General features: G+C 38.9%; 1 protein-coding gene across 1 annotated transcript; it reads left to right on the forward strand.

The window, feature by feature from the left end:
• Positions 1–3,956: 3,956 nt before the first annotated feature.
• On the forward strand, positions 3,957–8,919 carry olfml3b (olfactomedin-like 3b). The gene is made up of 3 exons (XM_071543189.1): positions 3,957–4,113; positions 5,016–5,301; positions 6,595–8,919. Exons 1-3 carry the CDS (start codon positions 4,015–4,017, stop codon positions 7,377–7,379), a joined length of 1,170 nt encoding a protein of 389 aa, XP_071399290.1. The 5' UTR covers positions 3,957–4,014; the 3' UTR covers positions 7,380–8,919.
• The last annotated feature ends 1,897 nt before the right edge of the window (positions 8,920–10,816 follow it).

Below are 10,816 nucleotides of genomic sequence, written 5' to 3' on the forward strand. Positions count from 1 at the left end.
TTTCCAGGAGATGACAAAAGGCTGTCAATCCTCTCTTTTTTCAGCACCCCTAACAGATTTGCCTGTGTTTGCATGTTCCAGTGCCTTTCCTATTTCTCTGCCCAATCACTGGGAAAGATACACAACCCTACAGGCAAATGTGGTGAGAACAGGATTGGCTCATATTCAAATCTTTATGTGAACAAACTTGAACCAGTCATGGTGGTAGGATCGAGAAGAAAGTCATAAATATACCTCCCACTCCCAGGAATTAGAATGATGGTATTGTAAAAAGCCATGGAACAAAAGACCTTTAGTTGAAGGAGCCTAAACAGCAGCTTGTACTAAACAGCAACGGAGGCCCTGATGCTGTAATCAAACTGATGTGTATGATGATGAGATGGCTCTACAGCCCAATGCCAGGGAATGATTTACAAATGAGCCATAACACAATACAACAGGGCATTGATAGCAGAGGTGGAAAGTAACTAAGTACATTTACTCAAGTACTGAACTTAAGTAGAATTTCGAGGTACTGGCACATTACTTGAGTATTTCCATATTGTGAGACTTTAAACTTTTCCTCCACTACATTTCAGAGGGAAATATTGTACTTTTTACTCCACTACATTTATCTGATGGCTGCAGTTAGTAGTTACTTTGCAGAATTCAATTCAATTCAAATGTATTTGTATAGCACCATCTCATACAAAAGCAGTTCAAAGTGGTTTACATAAAAACAGCAAAAATGTGCAAATAAACAGAAGCATCCATGCATACATACACATAAAAACATATATACATACACACATACAAACAAACATAATGTACAAATACAGTGTGTTCATTTAAGAAAATGCTTGAGTGAAAAGGAAGGTCTTTAGTTTTGAAAGAGCACAGTGTTGGAGCAAGTCTAAGATCAGTAGGCAAACTGTTCCATTCTTTAGGTGCATAACTATTGAATGCCATCTCACCAGACTTTGAAAGTGCTCTAGGCACATGGAAGAGATTTCTATCTTGCGACCGGAGAGATCTGCTGGGGTTATAAACTGACAGCATGTCTGAGATGTACTGTGGAGCCAGCCCAGCAAGTGCTGTGTAAGCCAACAGAAGGATTTTTAATTGTATTGAATTGTAGAATAAGGTTTTACATGCAAAACATACAATAAGCTCATAACATATGTTGCATTTAAGAGTTTAAACTACCCAACAGTATATGGAGTAGTTAGAGCTACAACATTAAAAATACGTCTTACAGTTTAATGCATCAATAATTTAACACTCTGTTCTTCAGAATGAATACTTTTACTTATGTAAACTTTTGAATGCAGAACATATACTTTTAATGAAGTATTTTTCCATCATGGTATGGTTACTTTTACTTAAGTAAAGGATTTGAGTAGTTTTTCCACCTCTGATTGTTAGTAGGAAGAAAGGTGGCTCCTAAGCTTAAGGACAAACAAAATGGATCCATCAGCAGGACGTTAACATATTTTATCTGTCCATATCATATGCACATGGGTGTAGCACTGGAGAGAGACTTTATCTTTAATCAGAGCTTGAATACAGTGTGTCCCCTTTCCCTTGTGTGTTCTCAGCTATAAGCCACATGCATAATGCTATCTGTGTAGGCTTTGTGTGTCTGCTGGACAAATAGGAAAAAGTTGATGAGTTGATCTGGTATCAATATCTTGTGATATATGGAAGTTCTGGCAAAAATTAGCTATTTAAAATCCTTTTTAATCCTATCCTTATTTTTAAATCCTCTGAACAGCCTGGTCTCTAGTTTCTGGGTGTGAAGTTCCATCAGGCTGTTATTTAGACTCATGTCATATTTAAGAGCTGCTGAGAGCACTCAAAGATTTAAAGGTAAAAAAAAAAAAAAAAACTTTGACTGTGAAATATAGGTCAGTGCTTGATCATCTAACAGTCAGCAATGAAGATAGCATTTTATAACAAGCTACTAGTCCATACCCTGGGGACACACGCGCCACAACTATGCGCAGACTTGCCAAAAATGTGCATAAACAGCGTAAATTTGGGAAAATGGAAAAATCAGCTTCATCAGTCCCTGCCTATGCCAATGCTCAATGCCCATGTGCAATTTCAGACTGATTGGCCAACCCATTGAGGAGCAAAATGGATGCAGACAGACAGACAGATGGACAGAGTTTTCCTCATTTTATAGTAGGATAGCATGTATAAATTAATGCAAAAAAAATGTAAACGTGATGTAGTGAAGATATCTTCAATTTCTAGAAAATCTTAAATTTCATTGATTTAAATTCATGTTTGCCTCATTCTCTGGCGAGCTAGCATGACAGTCCTCAAGAATCCTTATAGTTTTTTTTATTAGTTGTTTCAAAATAGCGCCCTCTAGAAGCTGCTAGTGGATGCACTACAGTGTAATGAGTATGACATTTAAGAACAGGCAAAAAAGAAACATACAACAAGGTCAGGTCATCTTTTCAAGCCTCCTCTGAGACCAGAAGACGTCCCACAGGGTCTGGGAGAGGTTCAATGAAAAGGGAAGCGTCAGATGCATCTATCCAAGGCTCAGTTTACTGCAGAACAGCAGGCAAAAGTAGCATAATATGCATAATAAAAATGAATCAGTCTCTGACCTAGATTGTTGAAATACATATCTTGAGAATCTGTTAGTCCTTATTAGTTTGTCCTGCTTCTTATTTGACAAATGAATGAATAGATAGATAGATAAATCTGAGCCCCAGAAAGGGGGATGGCAGGTGGTAGAATGAGGAAAAAACAACAACTCTGCAGCTCTTCCAACATGCGCAAATCAAAAAGAGCTAAAATTATTTATTATAAAATAATAAATTCTACAAGACTCTTGGAGCATTGAATATATTATCATTGAATATATTGATTGTCCACTATACATGCAATTATGGAACCTTGCACCATTGTTTATTTGATATATATTTGATATCACTGGCACCATAACAACGAGTGCATCAGTGACTGATGTGACCAGGATAAAATCCACCATGGTGTCTGTGGTGACTGCGCCCATGGAGCCGAACCATATACAGACATACTGCAGTGGTACTGAAATTAAGAAAAATGCAAAGCAGTGCTGCTGTAGTCTGCACAGGATGAAAGAAATTTTGATTTAGTTTTGATTTGCAAAATCCACAATGCACAGTAGTCGTATTTTCTACAGATTTTGTAGTTTACAGATATGAGAGAGAGAGAATGAAAGAATGTGACTTCACCTTCTTTCACTAGTTAAACATTACACATGTGTGATTAGAACCTGTGTCAGGAAAACAACAACGGCTTGATTTCACAAACTCTTTCAGCTTTTGCATGACTGTCCTCCATAGTTATGGCTCTTTTGGAGATGATGTCATGTAGTAATCAACAACCAAAATGAAATCAGTAACACACCTGTAAAACTCGAACAAACAAACCTAAAAAGCTGTAATTCTGTGACTCATTTCTCCCCTTCTTTAACCATCGCACACACTTTAATCAGTGTTTTAGAGTTAACTGAAAGACACAGTAGCAAACCCTGTGTAAAAAGGGGTATGCAGTGATGTGATTATTTTTCTTGTTTGTTTTTTTTGCATATGTGTCCTTGTAGTTGCATATACTGAACTGTAACTGAAGTGCAATTTGACTTGTTAACTGGATCCAGTACCTTACTAACTCCTGCTCTCCCCCTCACATTCCGCCTCCTCCTCCTACGTCACTTTTGGGTGATCCTACTTCAAATTAATTTCCTCTGTTTAAAAGAAAAGAATCAGACCCTACTCCCCCCTAAAATATATAGAAGCATCAGCCTACATATCATTGTTGTGTTTTTTTCAGTTTGTCACCGGTGGAAATGAAAGGATTGGCTGTGCTCTCTTGGAGAGTATATGTTCCATCAGCCCCAGATGTTTTCAGCTCCTCCCTGTGTGCTTAGTAAAACATTCCAGTCCAGCTTCGGGAATCTGCTGGTTCCTCCAGACACTCTCACTCCACTCCGGTCAAAATCCACAGGAGCTAGAGTGACTGCCCTAACACAAAATGAGAGGACTTGTCGTCTTGGTGACTTTGGCCTGCTTCGCCAGCGCTCAACACCAAGCGCTGATTGATTACTTGGAGCGGAGACTGCTTGCTATTGAGGTAAGACTCTCTTTACCTCCCTGCCGAGCCCTGCTCTCCAGAGTCCCTCTGAAAGGAAACTTTCCAGGGACAGGGAACCATCAATGGAATGCAGATGTGGGGAAATGCTGGAAAAATACAGGGAAATGCAGTTTCTCTTAAAAGTAGTGTTTTTCTGCTTCTTTAGCTGGCTTAAGAGATGGAGTTAAAATGCAGATTAAAACCTTTAATTGGTGAGCTGTGCATGCATGACAAAGATGACACAATATGCACAAAAGCCGCAGTTTGTAAAAAGTTACATAATTAAATACTTCTAAACTCAAGAGGGATTGATAAATGAAACTCTGCAAAAAGCTGATCATCTGCTTTACCCATTACAGCACTTTCACAATCTGCTGTCTAGACCGGACACCAAGCATGCAGCTCAAAGCTTCTAACTCTTTCTCCCTGGGGGGCAGCGCTGATCAGGATCTCACATCTTCTGCGTAGCTTAGTTGTTCAGAATACTTGTATTGTCTTGGCATCATAGAAGTCTGTTTATTACGATGATAGAGTAGAAAGCAAATCATTTCAGAGACAACATATGCCAGAATAAACATCTTTCAGAGGCAGCAATTTCCTGCCTCTGTGCCTCTGTGTATCTTCTACTGTCTCACTTTCTCTAGAATAGATTTAGAGTCCTTATAATACAAATCACTACACAAAATTCTCCCTCGAGATATTATTCCTGCCACATTGCTCAGTCTGTGTATTCCTCTGTAAAGTAATGTGATACTTTATTCATCAGCCGTAGGGACATTTTCTTTTTGCTTGCCCCTTCCACAGGGAGGTCAGAGGTCAGGCTCAGATACAGAGCAGCACCCCTGCTGTTGGCAGGGGTTCAGTGTCTCACTAAAGGATACTTTCACCTTCTTTGAAAACAGGATCGCATCTCTCTATGGCATGAGCAGACCAACCGCTACGCCACAGAGCTGCGGGAGTTGAAGCAACAGATGGTCGCGCAGCTGGAGAACCTGGACAAAGAGAAAGAGGCATTGCGCATGAATCTGGACAGTGTGGGGACGCGGATGGACCGCGTTGAGCGCGAGATGGACTACCTGGAGACGCAGAACGGGGCACAGCCATGTGTGGATGTGGACGACAAGCTGATGGAGCAGCAGGTGACACAGGTGAAGGAGATGAACAAGGCCAAGTATGCAAAACTTTCAGGTGAGATGTGGCAGTCTTAAACTCCACTTTAAGACCAGCTGTCTACATAAATAGGTTGTTGTATATCATATATTATATGTTATGTTATGTTATGTTATGTTATATAAGATAAGATAAGATAATACTTTATTGTCCGTTCTCACAGAAATTTGTCTTGCCTGACATGCTCCAATAATCATTAAAAGTACATGATACAACATTGGAAAAACAACATCAAACAAACAAAAAAGAAACACTACACCAAAAGGACATCATCATGACATGACACAGTATTGAGCAAACACTTCATCAGAATGACATAATACAATAGACACAACACCTGCTGGGAAAAAAAAATCGAATATATTATGTATAATCAGGATGTACCTGAAGATAATATTGTGTATTATAGGTCTTACAATGAATAATTTGCAATCCTTACAATGCATCATTCCAGTGATGAATCAATAACACACCACAAAAGACCTTTTTTTCACTTTTTATTGTTAGGTTTCACTCAGATAGACTCAGTTAGATTTTTCATTTATATGTAGGCTGTTTCTGAGAATAACATGGTTTGGGGGCTGTTGACCTTGTTTGGCATAAATATGTGTTGAGTTTTTGTTTACAGACGCTTGTGTGGGGCACCACTTCCTTTACCTCAGCACTCACTGCACTTTTTTTTCTGAAGACTTTGAAAACATGTTGCTAGAGAGATGAATCATGTGGATTTGTTGATACACTTATACTGAAACCCATGTAAAGTAGCTTATCTTTATAACTGCCATTGCCAGTACTGTACATGTTTTAAGAATATTGTTTAATAAGATCTATAACATGAACATATAACACAAGTTAAATAAGATCAGATAAGCTTTATCATCTCTGCAGGGAAATGTGTCGTGGACATCAAAGCTGCAGAAACAAGGACATAAACACACGAAGAGCGTGAAAACAGCATCAAGTAGCAGCATAGGATAGAAAAATCATCATACAATCATAGAGTGGTGTCACCAAATTACAGAAAAAACACATGAATTCCACATGTAGAAAAATCCCATGTGAACATCTCCACATGATGACACATCGCATGGGCAACATGTGGAACACATGTGCTTTGCACATGGGAAATGTGTGGTTTTGGAACATTTTCATGGTGTCAAGAATTAAACATGTGCTCCACATGTTATAACATGTGATAACACGATTACATGTGATAAAACGTGTATGCATGTGGGAATCATCACATGGGAAATTCATGTTTTTTCTGTAACCAAATCTCTCTTATCTCTTATCTTATATGTCTCATTCTAGACTGCAGGGACATGATCTCCAGCATAAAGGCCATGAAAATCCTGAAGAGAGTCGGAGGGCCAAAGGGCATGTGGACCAAAGATGTGAGCCGTGGCTCAGGGAAGGTCTACATTTTCAATGGAACAGACGAAGACACCGTGTACGAGTTTGCCTCAGTGCATGACTTCACCAGCTCCCCGGGCACGTCTCTGGCCAAAACCCTGAAGTTGCCCTCTGCCTGGAAGGGAATGGGCCATGTCATCTACAACAGCCACGCCTATTACGTGAAGGAGGCTGGAGTGGTCATGGTGGTCAAGTATGACACAAAAAAGGGCTCTGTGATCGACAGCGCCGTGTTCCCGGTCCAGGACCACGTCCCCGTGTACGGTCTGACCCCCGAGACGCTGGTCGACCTGGCCGTGGACGAGGAAGGCCTGTGGGCCATTTACGCCACACGGCAGCATGAGAGGCACATCTCTCTGGCCAAGATGGACGCCAAGACGCTGGACATCGAGCAGATGTGGGACACGACGTGTCCGAGGGAGAATGCCGAGGCTGCCTTCGTCATCTGTGGCACGCTGTATGTGGTTTACAACACTCAGCAGCCCGGCCGCTCACGTGTCCAGTGTGTATTCGATGTCAATGATATGGTGACCAGTGATGATGCGCCACTGGTTTACTTTCCAAAGCGCTATGGAGCCCACTCAAGTCTGAAGTACAACCCACTGGAGCAGCTGCTCTACGCCTGGGATGATGGCTACCAGATCCTCTACAAGCTTGTGATGAAAAAGAAACTGGAGATTTGAGCTCACACACACACACACACACACACACACACACACACACACACACACACAGAAACTCCCAACCCTGCTTGTGATTTAAGTCTGAAGTCTGAATTTTCAATAAACATGTTAAAATTGCTGGAGTCTAGAAAGTACGCTAATATGAGCAGACTTGAATATATTTAGGCGACTAACCTGTCATCTGTTGTGCTACTGTCTTCTCCAGCTTCTAAATCTGGCTACTTTAAGTAACGGTTATAAATCAGATAATCAGTTGTTTGGTTCTGGCCAAGCTGCAAACATGGCACACATCATAATTTGAACCTAGTAAATTATAGACCTAAATCCTCACCTTAACCTCACTGGAGAGCTTATGCCTAACTGAATATATGGCATCATTGATTTTGGAGGATATAACTGACATTACAAGAGCAGCTGTGCGGTCTGATTACTAGTTGCCTGGGTGATCACCATAACTATTTTTTAGTGTTTCCACAATAAGTGTCTTGCAGCTGAAAATCTTGAGCCTTACTGAAACTTTGGTGAAAAGCTGAAAATAGACCTGTTCGTACTCATCGGCTGTCAACATGTAAATGCTTAGCTCAACTTAGTAAGGGCATTATTTGCTGAATATTACTGTATGGGATTTCACATCTATTATATTCTATTGTAAATCAAGGCAATACTTAATTCAGGAGCTTAGTTCAAATTTCATTTTGCAGCTTTTTAATTTTAACAATTTTCAGAAATGTCTGGTGATGGTAAACATTCATAAGGTATGAAAACAAGTAAACGTTTGTAAGCTGGGAGTTGTTAATACAGATGGGATACTAAGATACTTGCAAGGAACAACTAGCTGACCAGCACTGTTACCTTTCTTTTTTTATACCTTTATGCCTTATGCATTAAAAATTTAAAGGTTTCATTCCAAAATGCTATACTGTATATCCATTTTGGAAAAAGTTTACTACCTGAAATTCAACAGGCAAAAATTTGAAAAACATTACTGATTCTGTCCTCAAAACGTGAACTGTTGTTTTACCTTCAATAGTGACCCATAATGTGCTTTACTTTCATGCCAGCAGTCACTATGTGAAAGTGGCTGCCATTTGTTTTAAATGATAAACATCTTATTTTGGAACGAAACGCTTCAGTTATTAATTCCTCTCATTTTACAGTCTTTTGACAGTGGAGACAGCAAGCATGTAAGTCAACATGGATTATAACTGGCAAGATTATGACATGATGTTATAGAGAGCGTTTCTAAACTGTTCTAAACACCTACAGATAAAACCCTTGAATGATTTCAAACTTTTTCCAAATCCAGGACCTCCAAAGTGGATTTTATGGTGTTACGGAAACAAAATAGCTTTCAAAATGTTTTTTAGGTATTACTGTTTTTTACTAAACGAAACTACCAAAATTAACAAAGAGCACCAATATTTGTATTATGTCTATTGTTATAACACGTGTTTATTTATTTATGTTACATTTGTATTTCCTACTGTATACATTTCTTCTTTATGCCTATAATATACACATTTGCACACTCTCATCTATTTCACCCTTTCATTATCATTCATTATTAAATAAATGGCACATTATACCTGTAAACAGGCAGTCAGTGTCTTTTTCTAAGTAGGAATACAAAAATGTGTGCATATATATAGCAAATATGCTTTAGACACTGCTTATGCTGTCCCTCTGTTGTGCTTTTGCCTTGTTTTTGATTACCAGCAGATTGTAGCAGAAGAAGCCGTACAATTTTAAGTTCATTGTAAGAAACTTTACTTTTTACTCAGCTTTTTACTCCAAATGGTGTGCTAGATTCTCCAATAAATGTTGAATAAATCAAAGAACACAGAACAGCACACCAACTGATATTTTACATGCTGTTTTATATGAACATTTCAGACAACACACCCTTCTGGAGCTTGCTATTGACAAATAACAAGCATGCAATGACCTGCTGGTAGGGTGTGCTGTATTGATCAATACTTCATCTATCAATATGAATACATTCTCAAACAATAGTAGGTCTGCACAAGCAACTCAACAGTGAATAGAATCACATCAAGTTAACATGTAATTTCAAACTTTTGAATTGCATGATAGTGTAAATTGTTCTGATAATTATCAATAATTATCAGTCCCCCCAAAAAAATTATAATCATGATATATACTCATTCATAAACACACTTCCACAAATCCTTTAGGCCAGCTTATGATGTTGGGGAATCAGCAAATCACCAAACCACTGATCAAATTTACATCATTTAAATTTAAATCAGATATTAATCAGATGCACACATTCTAAAAGAAGCAACAACAAACTCATGAAATCATTACATTCAGATTAAATTTTAAATTAAAAATTTAATTCGAACCACTTGGTGCCAGTGTTTGCAAGTTGACTTCATGGAATGCTTCCCTGTCTGAAAGCAACTGTTCAATATTTAACACTATTTAATGACAGACTGACGATCCTACAAAAGAATATCACCGGGACATTTTGACTTAATGTCTTCACAGGAGTCAATTTGTTATCCTTTAATTTGAACATCCAAAATGCCTAGGCTTTCATACTTTCATACTTAATCATGCTGGTGTGAAATAGAATTGATTTTAAGATTTTACTTTTAAAGCTGCACTGGGCGTGATTTTTATGTGGAAAAACACCTGACTTATCAGCCTAAATGATAAAATGGGGCTGCAAAAGGGTGTCGCTATGGACATTTCTCTGCCCACATGAAGTGACAAATCAAAAGTTAAGATCATAATCCCAACCTGTCCCCTAAACAGCAGTGAGCAGCACTTCTCACCAACGTTAGATCTTTTTCCTCTCTCTTCCCTTTATTATCCCTTTGATTTCTGGGTACTGAAGTTCAGATTTTTCAAACACTTACCTCTTGCTGCCATTTGGGGGTGCCAGTGAGTGAAGTTGCCTAGTACAGTTAAGGCTTGGAAAGGCCTGCTGCCTCCGAGCTACATTTCAGATTTTTAACCCCTTCTGAGCCGGGACACAGCATGAAATCCTCAAGCTGGGGCCATCTGGTCATTCTGATGTCCAGCTGACTGCAATTATTAAGAAGAACTGGTGATTTGTCGTCCAATTTGAGAGACAAATTGGTTCATTCTGATTTTGAGTTCAAAACACAACTCTTTCTCCTCCCCTTGCAAAATGCTATTTGCATGTATTACAACAACAATGAAAAACAACAATGAAGTCTTCCATTATCCACACACAGAAAAATACCTATCGAGTTTATCATTCAGTGTCTCTGTGGAAGGGCTTATATGGGGAAACATCCAGGTCATTAATATATTATTGACCAATTGACTTTCCAGCCATTAAACTTGTGGTTTAAATGATGAGCCGAATCTTCTAAATGTGATGATTTGATGAATTTGTCGGGTCTTCTTTTAGAACGTGTGCATCTGGTCAATATCTGAGTTTC

Source organism: Centroberyx affinis, unplaced genomic scaffold, assembly GCF_046629955.1.
Source record: "Centroberyx affinis isolate AG114_WGS23_722 - 3 ecotype Tasmania unplaced genomic scaffold, CSIRO-AGI_Caff_v1 ptg000235l_1, whole genome shotgun sequence".
NCBI lineage: Eukaryota > Metazoa > Chordata > Actinopteri > Beryciformes > Berycidae > Centroberyx > Centroberyx affinis.